Source organism: Bombina bombina, chromosome 4, assembly GCF_027579735.1.
Source record: "Bombina bombina isolate aBomBom1 chromosome 4, aBomBom1.pri, whole genome shotgun sequence".
Classification (NCBI taxonomy): Eukaryota; Metazoa; Chordata; class Amphibia; order Anura; family Bombinatoridae; genus Bombina; species Bombina bombina.
In genome coordinates, this window is record NC_069502.1 from 373390006 (window position 1) to 373417904 (window position 27899).

At 39.3% G+C, this 27899-nt stretch overlaps 1 protein-coding gene across 1 annotated transcript in view; it reads left to right on the top strand.

Annotated features, from left to right (window-relative positions):
• ECT2 (epithelial cell transforming 2) overlaps positions 1-27899 on the top strand; it is an 847530-nt gene that overhangs the window by 218706 nt on the left and 600925 nt on the right. The window contains exons 4-9 of the mRNA XM_053711823.1: positions 7799-7878; positions 7958-8050; positions 8480-8659; positions 8849-8938; positions 9029-9136; positions 11933-12006. Of these exons, the coding sequence (XP_053567798.1) occupies positions 7799-7878; positions 7958-8050; positions 8480-8659; positions 8849-8938; positions 9029-9136; positions 11933-12006 (625 nt within the window). The remainder of the gene's footprint in view (positions 1-7798; positions 7879-7957; positions 8051-8479; positions 8660-8848; positions 8939-9028; positions 9137-11932; positions 12007-27899) is intronic.

Consider the following 27899-nt stretch of genomic DNA (forward strand, 5'->3'; position numbering starts at 1 on the left):
TGCTTAAAATGTCATGCTCTATCTGAATCATGAAAGAAAGAATTTGGGTTCAGTGTCCCTTTTTAAGGTTCGACATATCAAATAGTGATGTTCAAAGAAAAATAAATGTATGGTATAACAATATTAAACAGCGAATGTTATACCAATGAGTATTACAATTTTCTCTGTTCACAAATAGTTCCCCTTGACTAAACGGGGAATCAAAGAATGCGGTTACAAGATGATTTATGAGTATATAAATATTCATAGGGTTTCAGACAAGGTTCAGGAAGGATAGGGGGGAGGAGAGGGAGGGTGTGTAGTAGGCTTCTACTATTAAAAGTATGTTATTTAGGGGAACCCAAGACTACATTACATAACTACTGTGGGGTACCAATTAGGTTTATATAGAACGGTGCAATCTTCCCATATAAGTTCAAATAAGTCTCTGTCCTAGATATTATGGCATTATATTATTTTTTCTGGGCAAGAGTTCCAGCTCGGAGGACTGTCTCTTTTCCAAGCTCTGGCAATAGCTAGTTTTGTAGCTGTTAACAAGTAAATACAGAGGTAGCGCTGGTGTTTAGGGAGAGGGTGTAACCCTATGTGTAGAAGAACTGTTTCTGGGGTTCTTGGTATTTGGATTCCAAATCTAGCTAGTTACTAAGGTCATATTCCAAAGTGTCTTAAAGGGACATTAAACACAAAAGAATTCTTTCATGATTCAGATAGAAAATACAATTTTAAACAACATTCCTATTTACTTCTATTATCTAATTTGCTTCATTCTTTAGATATCTTTCATTAAAGAAATAGCAATACACATGGGTGAGCCAATCACATGAGGCATCTATGTGCAGCCACCAATCAGAAGATATTGAGCCTATCTAGATATGCTTTTCACGAAATAATTTTTAGAGAATGAAGCAAATTAGATAATAGAAGTAAATTAGAAAGTTGTTTAAAATGGTATTCTTCATCTGAATTATGAGAGAAAAATTTTGGGTTTAATGTCCCTTTAAGTTTTGGGCAGTTCCACCAGATGTGCATGGAGTCCCCTGATTGTCCGCATTGTCTCCAACAATGAGGTGTGGGCATTAAGTTTATTTAAATAGTCTCACAGGCACATAATACCAATGAGTGAGCAATTTATAAAATGTTTCAAAAAGAGTAGTGCAATGAATGACCTTAGAGGTGAGATCAAAGGTCTTAGACCATGTCTGTGTAGGAATGGTAATATTTAAAATATCTTCTCATTTTGACAAGTGGATGCTTTGTCTGGGACTGCCCCTTCCATTAGCAAGTAGTTTTGTGACATAGGTTTGTGTAGTCTCCCATCTTTTTTGCCACCTAGCTCCCCAAGTGGTCAGGGGGCGGGGAGGAGACAGGCGAAAGCCCCAGGACCTAAGGATACTTTTGATCCTAGCATATTCAAAGTGTAAGCGAGGGGGGACAGCTTGAAATCCAGCTAATTGAGTAAGGGTGGGGTATATGTTCTGGGTATGATTAACCATTAAGTCAGATACCAGGGATAGTCCCAGATTGGAACAGGTGTTAGGGTGAGAATCAGGCAGGCCCAGCAGGAGACCTGCAGTGGAGTGAATAGGGGATCTATGAGGGGCTACTCCCTGGTAATGTCTTATTTTGTCCAATGTGTATATACTTATAGGCATTCCAAGATTATGTTATCAATACTTAGATTCCTACGGCAGTGGGGGGAAAACCATATAAGATTTCCAAGTTGGACATGGTTGGTCGAGAGATGTCTGCTCTATCTCACTCCATTTGCTGGTAGGTTGTTTGTTGCCCCATTTGAGAGATGTGAGTCAGCAAAGCTGCTTCATAGTATCTAGTTACAGAGGGCGATTCGATTTCCCCTGTGTGATTTAGGGTACTGTAGGTTTTTTTTGGGCAACTCCTGGTTGGCTTACCTTGCCAGATGTATTTGGTAAAGCCACTTTGGAACTGCAATAACAGGTGTCGGTGTAGCCTAATGAGGAGGAAGCAGAATAGGTAAGTTAATTTTGGCAAAAAGGATATTTTTAGAGCAGTGATCCTACCCAACCAAGATATGACCTGGAAGTTCCATTTGGTCGTTTAAAGAGCGCAACTTAGTCAGAAGTGGGTTATAATTGTCACGTATCAATTGTGCATTGTTATTAGAAATGTATATCCTTAGATGTTTAATGCTTTCTTGCTTCCACTTAGTCATAGGTTCTTACTAAGTGCTGCATATATTCTGGGGGAAAGCCCCAGGAATATAGTTCTGTTTTTGATGGGTTTAATTTATAATTTGACCTATTACCAAACTAGGATTAGGAGGGATTGTAGGACTGGGATAGTATCTTTGTGAGAGGAGGTGAAAATTGTGATGTCATCCGCAAAGAGTGACAATTTATGGGAAGTACCATAAATGATGATTCCCTGTAAGGTAGGCTCTTGTCGGGTTGGTTCGGATAGGGGTTCTGTAGCAAGAGCGAACAGGAGGGGTGACAGTGGTCAGCCCTGTCTTGTACCATTATGGAGCGAGAAGGGAGACTAACAAAATCCCATACCTCGCACTCTCGCCGTTGGGGTAGAATATAGCGCCTGTATTTGAGATTGTGTCTCTTCTGGAAAGCTAAAAGCCCCCAGGACCTCCCACAGATATTCCCATCGGACCCAATCAAAACCCTTCTCGACATCTAATGAGATTACAGAGAAGGGTTTACGTCTAGTAGCCTCCATATCTATATTAAGAAAGCGCCTGGTATTGTCAGGCCCTTCATGGTTGGGAATAAAGCCTACTTGATCTTCGTTAATTAAGGAAGGGAGTAATTTTGACATACAATTAGCTATAATTTTAGAATACATTTTTATGTCGCTTTTTATGAGAGAAATGGGCTTATAGCTTGGGCATACGGAAGGGTCCTTATCGGGCTTTGTGATTGTATTGATAGTGACTTACAGAAACTCCTTTCTGAAAGAGCCCTGTGAGCCAGATAAGTGGTAGAGGTGTTGGAGTGTTAGGGAAAGTTCTGAAATTTAGGTTTTATAGAAAAGTGATGGGTATCCATCCGGAAAGTGTTGGAAGTTTGAGTCTTTGTAGGAATTGTTGGATAACTGTTCTTGAGATGGGGGTAGGGTTTTCTGAGTTTTGTATGTTAGAGTGCCTCATAGTATGAAGCGAAAAGGGAGCCTATTTGTCTGCGTATGCTAGTAGTTTGGCCTTTGTTTAAAAAGTTGAATACGTGCTATACTTACTTTGTTTCTGATTCTGTTTGCAAGCAAAGTATCAACTTTGTTCCCTTTGTAATAGAATAGTCTGGTCTGTAGTAGTAGTTGTTGTTGTTGTTGTTGTGTGCGCTTCAGTTCTAATTTGCAAATATGTGTTGTGTTTTTTTTTTTTTTTTTACATCTCTAATTGAATTAGTTACGATTGTGGAGGGGTTTGTATGATTCTGACGCTCCAGGTTTTTTAATTCGCGGAAGGCCTGCGAGAGAGGTAGCCCAAGAGCTTTCCTAATTTTAGCTTGTTTTTGAATAATTGAGGCTTTAAGTGTTCCCCAGAGGGTAGCATCAGGTACCGATTGATTGTCATTTAAGTGAATTGGTTCCTGTATATCTTTCCCCAACTCCTCGTGAAAAGTGATGTCTGACAGTATAGTGTGTGGCATGGTCCACGTTGCGGAATGTGATTTGTCTTGGGGTTCACGTAATGCTAGGGAGACTGGGTCATGATCTGACCATGGGCATACATGTATATTGACCGATTTAGTGTGATCTAGAGTATGGGCCTGACTGAAAATTTAATCAAGTCTGGAGTAAACTGAGTGAGACTGAGAAAAATGTGTATAATCCCTATCTAGAGCGTGGAAGGCCAGCCCAGTGTCGTATAGTCCAAATTTAAGCATTAGGGATCTGCATTTAGAGAAGAGGTTATTACAGTTATCTCTAGAGGTAGGTCTGTCTGTTGTGTTTTTTTTTTTTTTTTTTTTTTTTTTTTTATTCATGAGGGGGTGCCAAACTAAGTTAAAATCGCTGCCAATTATTACCCTGCCCTGTTTATATTTGTCTACTTGTCTTAGGATTTTGTGTAGGCATTTACTTTTGGCCAGTATTGGGGAGGTAAACTAATACTAAGGTATAAATTTTAAAATTCTTTATCTAGCCTGGGGATCTTTTTCTACGAATATGGTTTCGTAAGCGAGTAGTTTGTGAATAAGGATGGCGACCCCTCTGGCTTAAGTTGTATATGGGGAGTATACAATGTTAGTATATTGTTTGGTGAGGAGTTTAGGGGTATCATTGTCTTTCCAATGTGTCTCCTGTAAGAATACTACATCCGGGTTTAGATGTGATAGTGATCTAAAAAGGAGGCTTATCTTTCCCGGGTAATTTAATTCCATGATGTTATGTGTAAGGAACTTTATCGTATCCCCACTAGACATTTAGCTGAAAGTTAAGGAGTAAGAGTATCAGGAGCCTTTGGTAGGGATGGGCGAGGGGGGAATAGTGTAAGGGAAAAAAAATATGCATTTTTGTAACATTTATCAAGAATGATAAGTAATGTGGTGGAAGTAGTCCACCAATTGGAGTCCTTCTCTAGGGCTATGTAGGTGGCAGGGTTGCCTAGCTTATACAAAAGGCCAGAGTGGTATGCCCTGTCAGGAAATACATAAACAATAAATAAGATTATTAAATAACCGTAACTATGATATGTGTATAGCTCTAATAAACTTAACGTCTATAAACATGTGAAAACTAAGTCGTGGGTGACAACCATATATAATCTCTAGTGTCTCTTAGATGCCCTCAAGGGACTTTGTCCTGCGGAGATAATTATTGTTGTTTTTGTCATTTGGGTCTCTGTTCTTTTACCTGCCATTCCGGGGGCTGACCCTCTTAGACGTGCTTGGGGAGGAGGTTTGGGATTTCCTACAGCTGGACGTAGACCACAGGTCTCCAACTGCGTAAAACCCTGGTTGAGGGTGGTGATGTGTTTCTGGTTGTCCTTTGTGATGACAATTTTAGTTGGGAATCCTCATCTGTATTTAATATCTCGTTGTAGCACTTCAATTATTGGCGAGAACAATCTTCGATGTTGTAGTGTATGTTGAGAAAGGTCTTGCAACAGTTGGCTATCATGGAATCTCTCAGAGGAGGCTTGTGGAAAGCCGCTTGCAGGATCCGGTCTTTGAGGCTATAGCTATGAAAGCAGACTATAACATCTCTTGGTTTTTTAAGAGGAGATTGTTCTGGGTCTCAAAGCATGGTGGCATCTCTCCATAGTGTTAGGGGTTCTGTCGGTGGTCCCGAGTAGCTCCTTGAAAAGGTCTTTGAGAAAATCTTGAAGTTCTGAAGGTGACACTGATTCAGGTATTCCTCTGAACCTTAAGTTACTACTTCATGACCTATCCTCTAAGTCAGCTAATTTGGATTCTAGCTGTGTGATCTGGTCTGAGAGGGATTCGGAATATGAAAGGAGGCTAGTGTGGTCAATAGCCAAGTCATCATCTTTACGCTCTAAGTCGTCAACTCTTTCTCATATTTCTGAGATGTCCTTATGCAGCTCTGCTGAACTGCAGTGGGTTTCTTGTGTTTTGGATAAGCTTTGGGCGGCAAGCATCTTCTGCATAGTGGACTCCGTGATATATTGCTGAGAGGCCCCACATGATTTTATGCTAGATTAGGAATTATCTTGTGAGTCTTGGTCATTGTGGCTAGAAGCAGATTGAATAGGCCCTTGATTGGCAGGGAGAGAGAAATGATCCTAAACTGTTTTCTTGACATTACTTTGGTTTTTATGGTTGCCTCCTGGAAGTGTGAGGCATTTTTGCTGTAGCTTTTTATTGCTATCAAGATACACAACACTGTCACAACCTATGGTTTCAAGCAGGTAGGTGTCCAGAAAGATCAAAGAAAAGAGAGGTTAGACGTTAAGTTACACACTAAAGGAATGCACAGCGGTATGCCTAGCTGTTAGGGCGGGTCAACCACTCTGGCCATCACGTTTTCCTGCCTACCACATCATAGGAGGAAGAACCTCCCTAATAGCTAGAAGGGGCTAATTAGAGTATGAGGTCTACAAAGAGACTAGGGGCCTGAGATACCTCACCTCAGGGCCAGGGGATACTACACTCCAAATAGAAGGGGGGGGGGAAGAATTTGGAAGTGACCCACTCGGACTAGCTGAGCAGGTAAAGGGAGGCACCCTAGGACCCCCTGATGTGGAAAAAGGGCAGGGTAATACAATATTTACCTCCTGGGATAGCTCTCACAGGGACAAGTTTAGAGACCGACCTAAGGCCAGAAATAGAAAGCAACACACTTAGAAATTGGTTAACAATTAGAGGCTAAGCATAGCATAGTTACATAGAATGCCTAGGACTTGTCCCCCACCTCGGGAAATAAAAGGATTTGACCCGAAGGAAGAGGGAGGTGACCTACCTAGACAAGCTGGGCAGGAGTGTGGAATTGGGGGGGATAAGTTTTACAATGAATCTACACAGACAATAGTTAGGATAGATTAAGGCTTGTTGAGTCCCTTATGCTTGAGGGAGGATGTTCAATTATCTGATATGGGAAAATGTCCAGATAAGAGAGCCCCTCTCACTCTCTGTGAATCTTTACAGTTAGGTTGATTTCAGTCTTAGATGGTGTGATATGAGTAGGTAGGATGAGCTAAAAAGCCAGGTTGCAGGCGCCCCTAGCCTGATCTAAATAATGTTCTTGATATAAGCAGGTGAGCGCCCCTATGGCACTGCAACAGGGTAGGTGGGGGCTAAGGGCTATACGAGTGAGGAGTTGGGTGTAAACACAGTTATGTTAATTAGTATTAGCCCCTGGAAAACTAAGCCTATACATCCAGGACTATGTTGCTCCCACAAACTTGTAAGCAGACTGCAGTCGCAGTTACGATAGAGCCAAGGGGGATAAATCTCCAGCTGACTAGATGATCAGGGTTTGTTGTGGTAGGGTAAGTGAAAAGTTAAGGGGAGATAAGTGCAGAGTATTGTAATATGCGGTATGTAAGGTATAACTCACCAGATGGCCAGGTAGATGTCATCCCTCTACAAGTGTCCTGATAACAGTGGCTGCTTGAGTGGCTCCTGATGTGAAGAGTAAGGTCTCAAGCGTTGAGATCCGGTCCCTGAATTTCTCCAATCAGGTGTAGGGATATCCATCTTAATATTGTGCTTTACCTCCCACTCCTTAAAGGGACAGTATACACCAATTTACATTTAACTGCATGTAATAGACACTACTATAAAGAAGAATATGCACAGATACTGCTCTAAAAATCCAGTATAAAACCTTTTTAACAAATTTCTTAGATGCTCCCAATTTAGCACTGTTGATGAGGTTAAGCTGGGATACACAGTGAAAAAGGGGCTGAGAGCAGAACCTCCCCCTCTCCCCTGCATATCAAAAGACTCATTATACAAACAGAAGCAATCTGAAGTCTGTATACATCAAAAACTTTGGGACTTGGTTAGGAGTCTTAAAATCAGCACAATGTTATTTAAAAATAAGCAGAACTATACATGGTAACAAAACACCCACATATAGGCTATATAAATGGATAATCTACAAAACATTTATACGAAGAAAAATTCTTATGTAAAATATCCCTTTTTAAAGAGGACAAAAAGTGACCTAGGTTATCAAAATGCTACAAATTGCCTGAAACCAGCTATTAATTTGCGGGTTCCAGAATTTACTTGTTTTGGCTCCTAGGGATCATGAGACGAGCATAATTTTACACAAAAACAAAAAGTTTTAAATCATGCCAATATGTAAGTTTCTTTTATAACATACTACACTTTTTTTCATACAGAAGAAATGCCCCAGGTTGAAACAAGAGTTGTTTTGGTTGAGGATGCTGGAAATAACGAAGAATTAATTAAAGCTCTGGAGGTATGTAGAACCATTTTTCTCTACTTTTTCACTTACATTTGGTATCTTTGTCATGCTATGTCTGTCTTCCTTTCCACAGACAGTTAAAGTAATGGAAGTTCCAGTTGTAAAGATAAAGGAAAATTACCTTGACAAATCCAGAGATTCATTTGTAAAAACTATTGTAAATATGGTATGGTAATTCTTTATTCATACCAAATACTGCATGCTTTATCTCACAGGGTACTCTTAAGTTGCACAACTAACATTTTCTTCATATATTTGATACCGTTTTTAAATTGACATGTACTTGCTCAGAGTAATTTGCAATTTTATAATCTAATCTTCACAGTGTATAGTAATATAAACTGTTATTTGTTTAACTGGTGTAATTGTTTTGTTCTAATGTATTCCTATGAATAACACCTTTATTTTCTGTGGTGATTGGATTTTTGTAAAATCATTTGGTGGTGATCGGATTGTCACCTGCACTTATTGTGGGTGGCTGGGATTTTAATAATCGGGTATCTTCAATTTTTTACTGTAACAATGTGCGAAGGGTAAAGGCTCAAGAATACTGCTTGATCGATTGAGTATGCTTTTTACCCCCATTTTTCAAAAGGAAATCAAAATTCCCTGGATCAGAACAGATTCTGTGGAAGAGTTTGCTTCTGATTCACCAGAATTTGAAACTGTGTTCGTCATATCGGACTTTCAGAATCCTGCCTATCGATACTTATACAAAGCTGACTGCAGAGTGCTTGGTCCTTCTATAATCCTGTATTGTGCACAGAAAGGGGAGGTATGACAATTTAAAAAATGTATTTAATTTATGTATAAATACAAATGTATTTAAATGTGCTTTAGTTACTTTCAGTAAGATTCTTATTTGCCTACAGGTTGAGTTAGTTTGAAATTGGGCTGTTATTAAATCTGACTTGGAAACCTAATTTTTTTTTTTTCCCCCCTCTCTTTCGTCACTTTATATTAGCCATTGCCTTTTACATCAAGACCATTGTATTGTGCAAGCATGCTAAATCTAGTGCTGTGTTTCACAGGATTCAGACATAAAGAAGAGTTGGTAATTTATTTTAATTTTTTTTAAGTGTATGTATAAATATATCTGTTTTAAATCTTTGTTTCATCCTATTTTTTTTTATTTATTTTTTAGGTAAAACTAGTGAATTTGGTTCATCACATGGGAGGAACTATAAAAAAAGACTTCAGTTCAAAGGTTACTCACCTTGTTGCCAACTCAACCCATGGAGATAAATTTAGGGTGTGTATTTTAACTTTGAGTATAATAGCTTCCTACAAGGAAATTATTACTATATGGTGGCTTTACAGTTTACTATAGTAAGTCTTGCTAACTAGTAGACGTTTAGTCAGATTTTTACATTAAAAATAAACAATATACTAGTTTTACTAGGGTGCAGAAAATGTGATATAGGAGATGCTTAAACATGTTGATACAAGTGAGGTTTTGTACTTGATAGTGTACTATAGTCTAGCTATTTGGCTATTTAATAAATTTTCTATGAAGATGTTTTGTTTTTTTAGAATATCCTTTACTTCATCTTCTTCCTCCTTCCTTTTTTTTTTTTTTTTTTTGTGTTTGTGCAATTTTAGAATCTAACATTTTGTAATGTTTACTGGCAAATTTATTTGTTTTCTTGGAGTACATGGTATATCATATGTAACCTGGATTAACCACAACCAGAAATCTAGGACTTCTTGCTCTTCAGTGTAGCAGGGTATGGAATGCATTACTGTAATATGTTAACCAATCCTGCAATCATTGTTTCAATATTCTTTGAGTGTGAGTAGCTTTCCTATGTTATCCGTTGCTTCTAAAGATCTTATTTTTTGTTCAGAGCACAATGCGGATCTAAGCTCTACTATGCCGATGATGATTGTTTTTCAATATCTTAATTAAAACGACACGCATTAACTTCAAACCTTCATAAATCTGTAATTACTAGCCATTTATATTAAGTATCTATTGAAGTATTATGTCTATCTTTTTATAGGGACGTTCTAATGTAATAATAAAATGTTCTAGTCTGGTGCAGGAGTTTGTTAAAAATGTGCTTGTTGTAGGATTAATCATTTCCCTCTTGGAAAACGTCTAGAGTTTAAAAAAAAAAAAAAAAAAGTGATATTCAGCTCTCACTCTTCACTTCCAAATCTGGAATTCTAAAATCCAGAATGATTCCAAAATCCAGACTTTTTAATTTGTATATGTGTGTGGGTATATGAATTAAAAATTACTATTTTCCCATATGTAAGTCACTCTTTTTTCTTTTACCTGCATCTTTTGGTTTGTTTTTTAAAAATGCAAATGATTAGTCTATATTTATATAAAACAACTATCATATAAGATGTTGTTTTTGATACAATTCCCTCTAAAAACTATCACATTTTACAGATGCAAATATTCTGAAATCCAAACTTTTATTGGTCACAAGCAGTTTAAAGGTTTTGTACCTATACTGTAAACAAAAAATAATTGTATGTTTTTAAAGTATTTTATACCCTTTTTTTTCTCTCTCTCATGGTTGGTAGTTCATACTATACGAAAAGTGTACTGTTTTCTAACTTGTTATTCGAATGTTATATTGATCAGCTATTAATGACTCGCCCCAAGGCAGAACATAGAGTGATCTGAGATGTCATCGCAGAAAATGCAGCATGTCTGCAGAAAGAACAGGAACTGTTAGCACTTTAACTTTTCAGTACTGCTCCACATTAGGCTGTTCTTTTTAACTAGAGCTGTTCTCTGGCTGCATTGTTTAAGTTTTCCTTAACAGTGCATCCAGAGCAAAGTGCTGTTTGAAGACAATCAAATATGCAGTAGTGTTGCAAAGCAGCAGTGCATTGATTGTTGTCTGGCTCTGAGATTTTTGCAAGCTCGTTCCCTAGCTTTTCACAGTCTGCAAAGCTGTTTTTCTCTGAATGTAAGAATTTCGTATGAGCAATGCACATTTTTATTACTACATTTCTATGTTAGACTAAGAAAAAAGGAAACAAATTAATTCAAGAGACATTTTACAATTACTTTTTTTGTCTGCAGCTAATTTGCAATGCAATTTTCAACTACTGCACTAGATTATATAACTTTAAATATTGCTTTATTCTCCAGTTAACCAACACATTGCAATTGATCTGGTGCTTTAATGTAACTGACAAATTTACAATTTTATTTTATTTAAAAATGACCTGCAGAAAAATTTTCACTAAAAAAAATCTCATTGCAGAAAGTGAAAAATAGTTCTGTCTCTGGGATGACTCGGTAACATTATGCATCCCTCTCCATGTTTAATGTTTGGTAGCAGACATTGTGAGTTGAAGGCTTCCTTTGGCATTTTCAAATGTAACCCTCTCTGGATATAGAGAACAGGGCAAAGTGTGACTCTTCAGAACACAATTGCTTTTTTGTATTTGTGCACCTATACCTGTGCTGCTGTGCCTTTTGGCTATGGAAGCTTTAATTTAAAATTGTTGCACTGCCAGATATTTGTAGCTTTGTAAATCTCATAACTTTCAGTTTTTTTTACATTGGGTAACGGGTGCTATATCATTCTTTGGTTATTTTTGAGGCTGTACTTTTTGTGGCATTCAGCTGTGATGTGTCTCTGAACATTGACTTGTTAACATTGTTTCTCTGTTATAGATGCTCCTTGGCATGTGCAGTCATTTGAGACTGTTCCTCTTGCTCTATTAATGCTGTAAATTTTTAAATTGATGCTTAGACTAGTTGGTTTCTTTTTCACTCTTTTGCTTTCTTTTGATGTTCTGTAAACTTGCATATCAAGCTGCTACCTCTCTTCTAGCATACTGCTAATTGTCAATCTGAATTTGTAAATGTGATTTAATTATCTGTTAAATGTATGGATTTCATTATTTTGTCATTTCCTGTATATGCGTGTTTTAATTTTTATATTCTTCTTTAGCTAAGACGACAATGGATGTCCTTTACATTGGCTTGTTACATACTTGCTTACGATTTAAACTAGTGTATATGTATACACGTGTGTGTGTGTGTATTTATTATGTATATATTTTTTTAACCTAGGTTGCAGTAAGTCTAGGGACTCCCATCGTGAAGGCTGATTGGATTTTGAAGGCTTGGGAGAAAAGGAATGAACTGTAAGTTGGTGTGTGTGTTGTGGAATTTTTTTTTTTTTTCTTTTTCAAAAACGTTCAAGTACAAAATATTCTATAGTTGGGAAAACCCAATGTATATAGAGGATTTTGTCTGCATTTAAAATGTGTAAAATTTAAAGGGATACTGAACCCAATTTTTTTTTTTCTTTTCTTTCATGATTCAGAGCATGCAACTTTCTAATTTACTCAATCAGCAAGCACGACCCAGGTGCTGAACCATAGATGGGCCGGCTTGTAAGGTTACATTCCTGCTTTTTCAAATAAAGATACCAAGAGAACAAATTAAAATTGATTATAGGCGTAAATTAGAAAGTTGCTTAAAATTGCATGCTCTATCTAAATAACGAACGAGAAAAAAATGGGTTTAGTATCCCTTTAAGAAACGTAATATTTCCTGGCCTTCCTGGATCAGTAAAATTAAGACCTGATTTACTGTGTAAGGCATTAATAGCATAAGCATAAGAGAGCTCAAGTGTTCGAATGTGAATACTATAATGAAAGTATCTTATTACTCTGATAACAAAGCTGTATTTGTATCATTGGTGCAGATTGCTAAACAAAACAGAAAATGATGCACATAAACAATGAGGAGAATAGTCATCATGAGGGCATAGTATAATTCAAGTTAAGTAAATAATATAGATGCTCCTTTAAAAGATAACACTAGTACCAAAGGTGAAATTTCATGAATACTAACCTTAATCTTGTGAAACTATACAAGGGATGGCTAGGACAGCCTAGAAAACCCACCAAAAGTATGCTATGGTAGCACTCTGTGCCCTGACTATTGAGGGCAAAGGATTCCTCTAGTGGAGAGAATAATTAAAATATAACGTTTATTAAATGTGATAAAATTTACGTTGCACACACAAATTAAAAAAATCCAGAGATACCTTAGTATAGGTCTAATATCAGTATAGAGAGGAAATACCCAAATCAGGCCTCTTAATAATGCCGTTAATAAATCCTCTACTACAAAATGGTATTTAAATAAATACTCCACTAATCTAGGTTATGACAACTATATTGACCCCAATTGTGTACTTGCTCAGGTCCTGCAGATAGTGATCTGAGTCAATCAAATGTTAGGTATGTGACACAGCAACAAGTGTCTTCTGCTAAGCTGCAATAACGCTGGATTTCTTGTAATAATATAGGTCAGATCAATATGCTGGATTTAAACTCTCAGCCGTGAGATATTAAATGCTTACGTATGCAGTTTGGTTATCAATATAAAAGTCTAAAATCTTTGTAAGTGTATGTTGTGATTCAACACGTGAACTGTTCTCTTAAAGTATGGTAAGTCTCTAACACACTCACAGTGAGCTAATATTGCCCTATAATGGTTTAGAGTATTATAACTGCTGAAATGCAGAATTTCATCGTATTGACAGGTTTGTGCTTGTGGCTCTAAAATTATTATTGTGCTGTATAACTGGAACACACATTAATCATATTGAAATGATACGTTAAAGTTGATCAGTTTACTCGGTTCTTTAGTCTAGCAACAATAGTAGTTGTTGTATTCACTAGATCCGTCCCACTTATATAGCGTAACAGGCTGATTAGTTAAAGTACAGTCACTAAATAGTACTGTATTTAACTATGCCTGTGGCGCTAGGATATTGGCAGTACACTATAGGGCCTGGCATATAATGTAGTATATTGATACTGCACACCTTGATGGAGTGGCAAACAGTAGTGTGTTCTAAACTCTTGGTTAGCGTAGAGAGTGTGATATCTAAGAGATTACAGCTCAAGTTCATAATATTCCTCAGGATATATGGGAAATTAATAAGGATGTACACAAAGTGTTCTATTAATAATTTAGTCTCAGTGTTTATGTAAATTTACTGCAAAATAATGTGTTAGTCATTCATTACCTTGTAGCAGCACAATGATACTAAGTTGCGTTATAATATTGTATTGCTATACTTTAGGTCTGGCACAACCCAGATCTCTATTACAATAGTACTAATACAACTTGCTGCATTCCTTAAGAAATAAATCTGGCACAACCCAGATGGAATAAATTCTGTAGCGTTTACGGAGTACTAAATCTGGCACAACCCAGATCAAATTGTTTACAATGTAATAATTTTCCGGCTAAATAAAGTTTCCCATATCACCCCAATCGGTATTTCAGAGTAATGAAGTATTATGGTATAATAAAGCACTGGAGATTCTTGGCCGGTTAACATATAATAAGGTCTGGCACAACCCAGATCATGATTACAGTTATTAACTACATTAAGCCTGCTTGAGGGGATATGGACACAATTGTTACAGTACGATTAGATACAAAGTGGAGTATTATTAGTGGTGTATGGTTTCCTATCCACTGTATTACATCTGGCTATTAAAAGTAGGGAGCGTAACACACGCTCTTCTAGTTTCCCTGACGTGTTTTGCCCGTCCGGGCTTTGGGTATTTCCTCTCTATACTGATATTAGACCTATACTAAGGTATCTCTGGATTTTTTAAATTTGTGTGTGCAACGTAAATTTTATCACATTTAATAAAAGTTATATTTTAATTTATTCTCTCCACTAGAGGAATCCTTTGCCCTCAATAGTCAGGGCACAGAGTGCTACCATAGCATACTTTTGGTGGGTTTTCTAGGCTGTCCTAGCAATCCCACTTATAGTTTCACATTCAGTTTTATGCTTAAGCACCATTTCCCACTAGATTTAACTCATTATTGTATATATCAGTGACAATTGATCTAGTATATTAAGGGAAAAGCCCGAGTAGTGCCACTGTCCACTCCCTTTGTGTGCACTAACCTTAATCTTGTTGGGGCCTTTCTACCTTGTATAGAGAGAGAGGTAAAAAGACAAGTAAAGTCAGCTACATAGGTAATGCATGTTAAATGCTGGCCATGTGTGGTGGAGCTCAAGTTTCTTAGTAAGAGCCATTATTAAAGTGGGAACCGTTGAAGAGTCGTATGAAGTGGACCAATACAGATTTTTAAATCTTAATCTCCTCTCTAACATATTGTCATGTATATAACATTGTGACCAGAGAGGAGGGGAGATTAAGAGTAAATGGCTAAATTATGGAGGAAAACACAGTAACGGGAGCAATCTTTTGGTACCGGGAGTGGGGACAACACATGTGCCCCCTTGAGCAGATCCATCTCCTCTACAGGTTTGGGTGTGCCCTCTCTCCCACCCTGTGCATTGTGTAAGTGGCATCTAAAAGATGGACACATTTTTCACTTTTAAAGACTTTGAGGCTTGAGACACCAGGCGCCCAGTCATATCCAGTACTGTCATTTGTAGCTGCTCTAGGTGATGTGTAAGATGATGCACTATCAGCTTCTAGTTATCAATCAATGGCATAGTGACTTGCCAAATTACACAAGTCAAGAGGAGCAAGAATATTTTGTATAATGGATTGATGTAGTAGGTGGTCACTGCTACCAGGTGATTTTAATAGAATATTGCACCAGAGTTGGGAATGCAAAGTTGCTGATAGGTAAAGGTAGTAAGTTCCAGAACAGCAACTTCTAACTAGCCTCTTGGAACTACCAACATTCAAGCAAAGCAGGCGATTACTACACACCCAGCCAGATAAAGGTTAATAGGTTATCACAGGTCCAGCTTATATGCATGTTCCCTCACTACATCACTTGAAAAGGTTAATAGGCCCTTTAAGCTGATTGTTATCAGAGCTCCCATAAAGTTATTTTTTTATACTTGAACCACCATTTTGGATCTTAGTTTTCACTGCAGGTATCTGAGTTGCTGCCCATGTGCCAACAAAAAGTAGGCTTTAAAATGGCGGCACCCATTATTACAGTGAGGTGGGGAATATCCTCAATACTAGGCTTAAAAAATGTATTTAGTGTATAATGTCCCTTTTTAACCTTTCAAATGCCATATGTTTGTGTTTATCATATGAGACCTTATCATTGTCTGCAAACTAGCCTGTGCTGAAAAACTGCTTCATGTCAAAATGTTGAAAATCTATTATGCCTTATGGGTCATAAATGTCACAGCATAAATTGGTTTACAGAGACAGTATACACCAATTATATTACTGTATGTAATAGACACTATTATAAAGAATAATATTCACAGATACTGATATATAAACATCCAGTATAGAACCTTTTTTAAAGCTCAGAATTTATCACTTTTGATGAGGTTAGTCTGGGACCCCACTTAAAGGGACATAATACTCATATGCTAAATCACTTGAAACTAATGCAGTATAACTGTAAAAAGCTGACAGGGAAATATCACCTGATCATCTCTATGTAAAAAAGGAAGATATTTTACCTCACAATCGTCTAAGCTCAGCAGAGTAAGTTCTGTGTAAAAAGTTATACTCGGCTGCTCTCAGCTGCAGGTAAAAAAAAAAAAAATGGAAGAAATGAACAGCAGCCAATCGACATCAGCAGTGCTGAGGTCATGAACTCTTTTACTGTGATCTCATGAGATTTGACTTGACTCTCATGAGATTTCATAGTAAGCTGAATAGGGAAATATGAGAGTGCACAATCTCATCCCCTAAGCTGTCCCAGGACAGACATACTAATATGCTGCTTAGAAATCCTTTACAATGGGATGTAGCTACTGAGAAACTTTTGAGGTAAAATATCTTTCTTTTTTACATAGAGATGTTCAGGAGATATTTTCTAGTCGGCTTTTTACAGCTATACTGCATCACTTTCAAGTGTTTAAACAGTTGGGTATTATGGCCCTTTAAAGGACTGGGAAAACAAGAGCAGACACTGTGTGATACGCCCACGATGGGTGGGACTTTGGTATAGTTCTGTTCTGGCGGCTCAATTTTTACTACTTTGCCATCCGGGAAGTTTCAGTCTGATACGGCCACGCTACAGAAGGTTTGTGCGCCCTTGTTTTGTCTCATCCCGGTGCGCATTGTGAATCTGAAGTCCGTGAATGAGTCTTGGCATAAGCTGGGAGCGGGATGATACTATGGCAGGTCTAGAGCAATAAAAGTTTAGCTTGGAGCACTGCCTGCTTTTTGTCGGTCAGTCTTACTTTAGCTGACACAAAGGGTAAACGGATGCACTCGTATTGTGCATTTGAAACGCTGCTTACAGTTTCCTCCGGTTTCTAATTAACCATGTTAAAGCCTTACTCCATCTGTTTGGATATTTACTATGACACAAATATGGGTTATATTTACACATTAAAGAAGACTGTAGTGTTGTTCTTTCATTATTATGTTGGCTATGTTTTTTCAGCCATTATGACCTCGAATGGAACGAAAGTGCACAAAAATATAGTTACAGTACCGTTTTTTTGTGGGGTTCCTTTAATTGATACATTCAGCTGTTTACTGTATAATACAGCTTTGTACTTAAAATAGAAATAAGTGTACACATGAAATAAAGATTTTTTTTTTTCTGGCCCACATGCGGTACTCTGCGGTTCCTTGCAATTTTCAGAGGGATTGTGTGCACAAGACAGGGTTGCTTTAATGTACATAGCAATGTCTATTTTCAGCAAGGTTAACTTAATACTTGGATAATTTCTGACACAGAAATAAGAGGAGGATTTATATATTACTCTTTATTTCTGCAAGTCAATGTAGAGGAAAAATGTTATCCTTTTCTTCTGTTATGTGTGATCAGTCCACGGGTCATCATTACTTCTGGGATATTATCTGCTCCCCTACAGGAAGTGCAAGAGGATTCACCCAGCAGAGTTGCTATATAGCTCCTCCCCTCTACGTCACCCCCAGTCATTCTCTTGCACCCAAAGACTAGATAGGAGGTGTGAGAGGACTATGGTGATTATACTTAGTTTTTATAACTTCAATCAAAAGTTTGTTATTTTACAATAGCACCGGAGCGTGTTATTACTTCTCTGGCAGAGTTTGAAGAAGAATCTACCAGAGTTTTTCTTATGATTTTAACCGGAGTAGTTAAGATCATATTGCTGTTTCTCGGCCATCTGAGGGAGGTAAAAGCTTCAGATCAGGGGACAGCGGGCAGTTGAATCTGCATTGAGGTATGTAGCAGTTTTTATTTTCTGAATGGAATTGATGAGAAAATCCTGCCATACCGTTATAATGACATGTATGTATACTCTACACTTCAGTATTCTGGGGATGGTATTTCACCGGAATTACTCTGTAAAAGTACATTAAACCTTTTAATAGGTATTTAATTCATGTTAAACGTTTTTGCTGGAATGTAGAATCGTTTGCATTTCTGAGGTACTGAGTGAATAAATATTTGGGCATTATTTTTCCACTTGGCAGTTTGCTTGTTTTGATTATGACAGTTTCGTTTCTCTCTCACTGCTGTGTGTGAGGGGGAGGGGCCGTTTTTGGCGCTCTTTGCTACGCATCAAAAATTTCCAGTCAGTTACTCTTGTATTTTCTGCATGATCCGGTTCATCTCTAACAGAACTCAGGGGTCTTCAAACTTCTTTGAAGGGAGGTAGATTCTCTCAGCAGAGCTGTGAGACTTATGTAGTGACTGTGTTTTAAAACGTTGCTCTGTGATTTTTATGTTTAAAATTTAATTAGTGTTACTTTACTAATGGGAACAAACCTTTGCTAACAAGTTGTGTTGTTTTTAAAGAGTGATGCTATAACTGTTTTTCAGTTCATTATTTCAACTGTCATTTAATCGTTTAGTGCTTCTTTGAGGCACAGTACGTTTTTTGTTAAATAAGATTGTAACCAAGTTGCATGTTTATTGCTAGTGTGTTAAAACATGTCTGATTCAGAGGAAGATACCTGTGTCATTTGTTCCAATGCCAAGGTGGAGCCCAATAGAAATTTATGTACTAACTGTATTGATGCTACTTTAAATAAAAGCCAATCTGTACAAATTGAACAAATTTCACCAAACAGCGAGGGGAGAGTTATGCCGTCTAACTCGCCTCACGTGTCAGTACCTGCGTCTCCCGCCCGGGAGGTGCGTGATATTATGGCGCCTAGTACATCTGGGCAGCCATTACAGATAACATTACAAGATATGGCTACTGTTATGACTGAAGTTTTGGCTAAGTTACCAGAACTAAGAGGCAAGCGTGATCACTCTGGGGTGAGAACAGAGTGCGCTGATAATTCTAGGGCCATGTCTGATACTGCGTCACAGCTTGCAGAGCATGAGGACGGAGAGCTTCATTCTGTAGGTGACGGTTCTGATCCAAGCAGATTGGATTCAGATATTTCAAATTTTAAATTTAAATTGGAAAACCTCCGTGTATTACTAGGGGAGGTCTTAGCGGCTCTTAACGATTGTAACACTGTTGCAATACCAGAGAAAATGTGTAGGTTGGATAAATACTTTGCGGTACCGGCGAGTACTGACGTTTTTCCTATACCTAAGAGATTAACTGAAATTGTTACTAAGGAGTGGGATAGACCCGGTGTGCCGTTCTCACCCCCTCCAATATTTAGAAAGATGTTTCCAATAGACGCCACCACACGGGACTTATGGCAAACGGTCCCTAAGGTGGAGGGAGCAGTTTCTACTTTAGCTAAGCGCACCACTATCCCGGTGGAGGATAGCTGTGCTTTTTCAGATCCTATGGATAAAAAATTAGAGGGTTACCTTAAGAAAATGTTTGTTCAACAAGGTTTTATATTGCAACCCCTTGCATGCATCGCGCCGATTACGGCTGCGGCAGCATTTTGGATTGAGTCTCTGGAAGAGAACCTTAGTTCCGCTACGCTGGACGACATTACGGACAGGCTTAGAGTCCTTAAACTAGCTAATTCATTCATTTCGGAGGCCGTAGTACATTTAACCAAACTTACGGCTAAGAATTCAGGATTCGCCATTCAGGCACGTAGGGCGCTGTGGCTAAAATCCTGGTCGGCTGATGTAACTTCTAAGTCCAAATTACTTAATATACCTTTCAAGGGGCAAACTTTATTTGGGCCCGGTTTGAAAGAAATTATCGCTGACATTACAGGAGGTAAGGGCCACGCTCTACCTCAAGACAAAGCCAAAGCTAAGGCTAGACAGTCTAATTTTCGTCCCTTTCGGAATTTCAAAGCAGGTGCAGCATCAACTTCCACTGCACCAAAACAGGAAGGAGCTGTTGCTCGTTACAGACAAGGCTGGAAACCTAACCAGTCCTGGAATAAGGGCAAGCAGGCCAGAAAACCTGCTGCTGCCCCTAAGACAGCATGAACCGAGGGCCCCCGATCCGGGACCGGATCTAGTGGGGGGCAGACTCTCTCTCTTCGCCCAGGCTTGGGCAAGAGATGTCCAGGATCCCTGGGCGCTAGAGATCATATCTCAGGGATACCTTCTAGACTTCAAATTATCTCCCCCAAGAGGGAGATTTCATCTGTCAAGGTTGTCAACAAACCAAATAAAGAAAGACGCGTTTCTACGCTGTGTACAAGATCTATTATTAATGGGAGTGATCCATCCGGTTCCGCGGTCGGAACAAGGACAAGGGTTTTACTCAAACCTGTTTGTGGTTCCCAAAAAAGAGGGAGCTTTCAGGCCAATCTTGGATTTAAAGATCCTAAACAAATTCCTAAGAGTTCCATCGTTCAAAATGGAAACTATTCGGACAATCTTACCCATGATCCAAAAGGGTCAATACATGACCACAGTGGATTTAAAGGATGCTTACCTTCACATACCGATTCACAAAGATCATTACCGGTATCTAAGGTTTGCCTTCTTAGACAGGCATTACCAGTTTGTAGCCCTTCCATTCGGATTGGCTACGGCTCCAAGAATCTTCACAAAGGTTCTGGGTGCCCTTCTAGCGGTTCTGAGACCGCGAGGAATTTCGGTAGCTCCGTACCTAGACGACATTCTGATACAAGCTTCAAGCTTTCAAACTGCCAAGTCTCATACAGAGTTAGTTCTGGCATTTCTAAGGTCGCATGGATGGAAAGTGAACGAAAAGAAGAGTTCTCTCTTGCCTCTCACAAGAGTTCCATTCTTGGGGACTCTTATAGATTCTGTAGAAATGAAGATTTATCTGACAGAAGACAGATTAACAAAGCTTCTAAATGTATGCCGTGTCCTTCATTCCATTCAACTCCTGTCAGTAGCTCAATGCATGGAGGTGATCGGCTTAATGGTAGCAGCAATGGACATAGTACCCTTTGCACGCCTACATCTCAGACCGCTGCAATTGTGCATGCTGAGTCAGTGGAATGGGGATTACTCAGATTTGTCCCCCACTCTGAATCTGGATCAAGAGACCAGAAACTCTCTTCTATGGTGGCTTTCTCGGCCACATCTGTCCAGGGGGATGCCGTTCAGCAGGCCGGACTGGACAATCGTAACAACAGACGCCAGCCTTCTAGGTTGGGGCGCTGTCTGGAATTCTCTGAAGGCTCAGGGACAATGGAGTCAGGAGGAAAGTCTCCTGCCAATAAACATTCTGGAATTGAGAGCAGTTCTCAATGCCCTTCTAGCTTGGCCCCAGTTAAAGACTCGGGGGTTCATCAGGTTTCAGTCGGACAACATCACGACTGTAGCTTACATCAACCATCAGGGAGGGACAAGAAGCTCCCTAGCAATGATAGAAGTATCAAAGATAATTCGCTGGGCAGAGTCTCACTCTTGCCACCTGTCAGCAATCCACATCCCGGGAGTGGAGAACTGGGAGGCGGATTTCTTGAGTCGCCAGACTCTTCATCCGGGGGAGTGGGAACTTCATCCGGAGGTCTTTGCCCAAATACTTCGACGTTGGGGCAAACCAGAGATAGATCTCATGGCGTCTCGCCAGAACGCCAAACTTCCTCGCTACGGATCCAGATCCAGGGATCCGGGAGCGGTTCTGATAGATGCTTTGACAGCACCTTGGAACTTCAGGATGGCTTATGTGTTTCCACCCTTCCCGCTGCTTCCTCGATTGATTGCCAAAATCAAACAGGAGAGAGCATCAGTGATTCTAATAGCGCCTGCATGGCCGCGCAGGATTTGGTATGCAGATCTAGTGGACATGTCATCCTGTCCGCCTTGGTCTCTACCTCTAAGACAGGACCTTCTGATTCAGGGTCCATTCAAACATCAAAGTCTAACTTCTCTGAAGCTGACTGCTTGGAAATTGAACGCTTGATTTTATCAAAACGTGGTTTTTCTGAGTCGGTTATTGATACCCTGATACAGGCTAGGAAGCCTGTTACCAGAAAGATTTACCATAAAATATGGCGTAAATACCTATACTGGTGTGAATCCAAAGATTACTCCTGGAGTAAGGTTAGGATTCCTAGGATATTGTCTTTTCTACAAGAAGGTTTAGAAAAGGGTTTATCGGCTAGCTCATTAAAGGGACAGATCTCAGCTCTGTCCATCTTGTTACACAGGCGTCTGTCAGAAAATTCAGACATCCAGGCCTTTTGTCAGGCTTTAGCTAGGATCAAGCCTGTGTTTAAAACTGTTGCTCCGCCATGGAGTTTAAACTTAGTTCTTAACGTTTTACAGGGTGTTCCGTTTGAACCCCTTCATTCCATTGATATAAAATTGTTATCTTGGAAAGTTCTATTCTTAATGGCTATTTCCTCGGCTCGAAGAGTCTCTGAGTTATCAGCCCTACATTGTGATTCTCCTTATCTGATCTTTCACTCAGACAAGGTAGTTCTGCGTACTAAACCTGGGTTCTTACCTAAGGTTGTTTCTAACAGGAATATCAATCAAGAGATTGTTGTTCCATCCTTGTGTCCAAATCCTTCTTCAAAGAAGGAACGTCTTCTACACAATCTGGATGTAGTTCGTGCCCTCAAGTTCTACTTGCAGGCAACTAAAGATTTTCGTCAAACTTCTTCCCTGTTTGTCGTTTATTCTGGACAGAGGAGAGGTCAAAAAGCTTCTGCTACCTCTCTCTCTTTTTGGCTTCGTAGCATAATACGTTTAGCCTATGAGACTGCTGGACAGCAGCCTCCTGAAAGAATTACAGCTCATTCCACTAGAGCTGTGGCTTCCACTTGGGCCTTTAAGAATGAGGCCTCTGTTGAACAGATTTGCAAGGCTGCAACTTGGTCTTCGCTTCATACTTTTTCCAAATTTTACAAATTTGACACTTTTGCTTCTTCGGAGGCTATTTTTGGGAGAAAGGTTCTTCAGGCAGTGGTTCCTTCTGTATAATGAGCCTGCCTATCCCTCCCGTCATCCGTGTACTTTTGCTTTGGTATTGGTATCCCAGAAGTAATGATGACCCGTGGACTGATCACACATAACAGAAGAAAACATAATTTATGCTTACCTGATAAATTCCTTTCTTCTGTTGTGTGATCAGTCCACGGCCCGCCCTGTTTTTTAAGGCAGGTAAATATTTTTTAAATTATAATTCAGTCACCACTACACCCTTGGCTTCTCCTTTCTCGTTGGTCTTTGGTCGAATGACTGGAGGTGACGTAGAGGGGAGGAGCTATATAGCAACTCTGCTGGGTGAATCCTCTTGCACTTCCTGTAGGGGAGCAGATAATATCCCAGAAGTAATGATGACCCGTGGACTGATCACACAACAGAAGAAAGGAATTTATCAGGTAAGCATAAATTATGTTTTTTTAAAATTTAAAGGGACAGTAACATATTTTCCTGTGTTAAATTTTATTGTAAATACTCCTAAGGTGGTGCCTGTTAGGAGTCTGGTGATACCACAATTTTCTACACTATAGTGTCCAACATAATATATGGCCCACAGGCAGTGCTCTGTGGTTCCTTGTAAAGACATTGCTTTTGATGTACATAGCGATGTCTTGTTACAGCAATGTTAATGTTATTGAGTTGTTTTCTGAACGACAGAAATCAAACATTCTTTTAAAATTTAAAGAGACAGTAATATTTTTCTGTGTAAATTTTATTCAAAGAATTGTGGCTGTTTTGTTTGTTAAATCATCCTTCGGGACGTAGGATGGTACTAAATCTCACAAGACTAAGTTACTTTAGATTTAAAGAGACGGTAACGTCTTGTTCTATGTGCGTTCTGTTAAATTAATTTCAGCTGTTTATGCTAGGTCATCCTTTATGACTGAGGTTGCAACAAACGCATTCAAGAATAGTTTATTGTCAGATTTATTTTTCCTTTTTGAACCCACTCCATCTTCGGCGATTGCTGTTTGGGTGTCTGTTAACACATGGCCACAGATCTCTCCTATAGTTTCCATTCGAAATGTTATGGCCCACATGCAGTACCATGCGTTTCCTTCGCATTCCACTCGGGGTTATTTTACATTCTATTCTTTTACACGAGGTAAAAGCATTGCTAGAGGAATTGCTATTCCATAAGGTTCCTCCATGTTTTTGAGGCTCTGTTTCAGACTGAGTGGTACCTTAGGCATTCCCTATATTTTCATGACTTATTTTTTTATTGCCGACTCAGCTAAAGAGACTGGGTGACTCTCCTTAAGGTGAAAGGTGTAGTTTCGACTTTACTACAAGAACTTCTATATCCTTAGAGGTATAGTCCTATTGGGGAAAAAAACACGCATCAGGGTTGACAAGGGCAACCTTCTGTGTGCTTTGTTACCGTCCCTAGTGTGACAGCGTTTTGGTTTGTTGCACTGTCTGATGCTATTCAGTCAGTAGCTTCCCTGGATAACATCCAGGACTGGATAAAGGTTTTCATATGAAAGATTCCTTTATTTCAATTTATTCCCTTCCAGTTTTTATACTGGGGGCATTGGGCTCTGTCCCAGTCTTTGGGATCTTATGGTTGGAGCCTTGTTTTACGGTTATATGTTTTCAAAGTCCTTGCCAGGAGCTAACTTTGTAGAGACCTGGCTTGATATAAGAAAAAAAAAAAAAAAAACTCAGCCTGCTGTTGAATTGAAGATGGCATGGAGAATGGGTCCAGGTCCGGAATTGGATCTTGTGGGGGCTGACTCTCCGTTTTTCGCTTAAGTTTGGTTTTAAGCTCAAATGTTTTTCTCTCAGAGGCAGTGTCTGCTTTCAATCTTGTCTGAAGCTTAGACAAAAGGAGAGTTGTCCTTGCTCGGTGCAGGAGATCTTTAGACCTGAGAGTGATGGTTCCAGTTTTAATACTGGTCCAGCATCTGATTCTCGTAAAACGGGAATCCTCAAACCATTTTGTGAGAAGGGTACTGTCCTTCAGGAGGGGTACTTTTTATTGTGCCATTCCTCCCTTAATCCTAGTGGGTCATGACAACGGTGGATTTAAGATCAGGTACCTTCATGTGCCGTTCATGAGAATCGTCTCAAGTTTTTGGGTTTGACTTTCTGGACAAACACTTCTATTCGTGGTCCTTTCGATCTTGCCATAGTTACAAGTTCTTACGGAGACTCTGGGATTGCTATTGACGATTCTTCAATTATGAGAAATTGCAATGGGCTTTATCTGGCGGATGTCCTATTCCCAGTATCATTCTTGCAACAAGCAGGATTTACTCGGACATGGTGTTATACTTCCCGTGATCCTATGAGAGGAAGGTGTCTTTGGACAAGTGTTCCTTAGTCCCAACTTATTGATAGTTTTTTATTATGAATAGTAACTGGTTCCATATCTATGTAGGATTTTCTGACTTGGGTCAGGAAATTTTAATTTCTATCTTTTTTCGCCTAGTTCTTCAATCCACCTCTCGAGTTTCGATGGATTAGTACTTGGGTATAGTCGGACTGCTGGTGTCAGCAAGCCACAATAGCCGGACAGGTAGCTCAGCATGCTACGGCGTGGTGGCTGAACGTTGTAACACCCCAAGGGTTGCAGATTCAATCTCTGGTGTGGTCTACTGTCTTTCATCCTTTTTAAGGTTGATCAACTGAGCAGTATTTTTTGTTCCTTACAATTCCGTTTGTTGCTTCCACTTCAGGTCTATGCAGTTAAGCATACTTAGAAAAAGGAGATTATGTGGATTTGTCTCCTCAGTCTCTGGATCATCTATTCCAGGGAACTTGATTTAGCAGGTCCATATTCCAGGGGTGGACTCTTGGGAGACGGATTTTCTGAGTAGACAGACTTTTCATCCGGGAGAATGGGAGCTCCATCCGGGAGTATTTTCCAACCTGATTGTCATATGGGATCGGCTGGATCTGGATCTCATGGCATTGTGTCAGAATGCCAAGCTTCTGGGTTACGGGTCCAGGTCTAGGGCCCCAGTCCGAGCTGATAGCTGTCCTGGAAGTTCTTCAGCCTAGATTGTCTATCTTTCCCATTTGTGCTGCTTTCCGGGTGGTTGTTCAAACAATATAGGAAGGGGCATCGGTGATCCTCCTCGCTTCTGCATGGCCTCTCAGGATTTGCTAGGTTCTGGTGGACATGTCATCTCTGCAACATGGATACGTCTGTTGGGGAAGGACTTTTTATCCAAGTCTAGTTTCTCTGAAATTGATTGATTGGAGTTTGGACGCTTGATCCTATGCAAGCGGGGATTCTCTGATTCGGTCGTAGATTCCTTATTTCAGGCATGTAAGTCTGTAACTAGGAAGATTTACCTTAAATTAGGGTGTAAATATTTTTGTGTGAATCCGAAGGTTACTCACGGAGTAGTTAGAATTCCCAGGATTTTTATCTTCTCTCCAAGAAGGATTGGAGAAGGATTTTTTTTCAGTGAGTTCCATAAAGGGTTGGATTTCTGTTTTATCTATTTTGTTACGCATGCGTCTGGCACGTGTCTCAGACGTTCAATCCTTTTGTCAGGCTCGGATTAGGGTCAAATCACTTGCTCCTCCATGGAGTTTGAATTTAGGTCTTAAAGTTCTTTCAGAGGTTCCATTGAATCTATGTATTCCTTAGTTATTGAGTTATCTTGGAAAGTTTTATTTCCTGCTATTATTTTGTTTGCTCGATGAGTATCTGAGTTTTCGACATTTCTATGTAGTTCTCCTTACCTTATTTTTCTTGCGGATAAGGTAGTGTTAAGTACTCATTCTGGTTTGCCTTCTAAGGTTGTTTCAGAAGGAACATTTCTTAGGATATTATTGTTCTGTCTTTTGGGTTTTAATCCTTCTCAGAAGGACCGACTGCTTCATTATTCAGATGTAGTCCGTGCTTTAAGTTCTACTTGCAAGCTACTAAGGATTTTGTAAATTCGATACCTTTGCCTCGGTTGAGGTTGTTTTTTGGGAGAAAGGTTCTTCAAGCAGTGGTGCCTTCCGTTTAAAGGGACAGTCTAGGCCAAAATAAACTTTCATGATTCAGATAGGGCATGTAATTTTAAACAATTTTCCAATTTACTTTTATCACCAATTTTGCTTTGTTCTCTTGGTAATTCTTAGTTGAAAGCTTAATCTAGGAGGTTCATATGCTAATTTCTTAGACCTTGAAGGCCACCTCTTTTCAGAATGCATTTGAACAGTTTTTCACCACTAGTGGGTGTTAGTTCACGTATTTCATATAGATTACACTGTTCTCGTGCACGTGAAGTTATCTGGGAACAGGCAGTGATTGGCTGAACTGCAAGTCTGTCAAAAGAACTGAAGTAAAGGGGCAGTTTGCAGAGGCTTAGATACAAGATAATCACAGAGGTTAAAAGTATATTAATATAACTGTGTTGGTTATGCAAAACTGGGGAATGGGCAATAAAGGGATTATCTATCTTTTAAAACAATAAAAATTCTGGTGTAGACTGTCCCTTTTAAGTTCTCTGTCTTGTCCCTCCCGTTTCATCCGTGTACTATAGCTTTGGTATTGTATCCCACAAGTAAGGATGATATCCGTGGACTCATCGTATCTTGAAAAAGAAAAGGAAATTTATGCTTACCTGATGAATTTATTTATTTTTTCGATACGATGAGTCCACAGCCCGCCCTGTTCTGAGACAGGTTATTATTTTTTTTTGTTAAACTTCAGACACCGCTGCACCTTGGCTTTTCCTTTCTCTTCCTAACTTCGGTCGAATGACTGGGTTGGGAGGGAATGGAGGAGCTATTTATACAGCTCTGCTGTGGTGCTCTTTGCCTCCTCCTGCTGACCAGGAGGCGTAATCCCACAAGTAAGGATGAA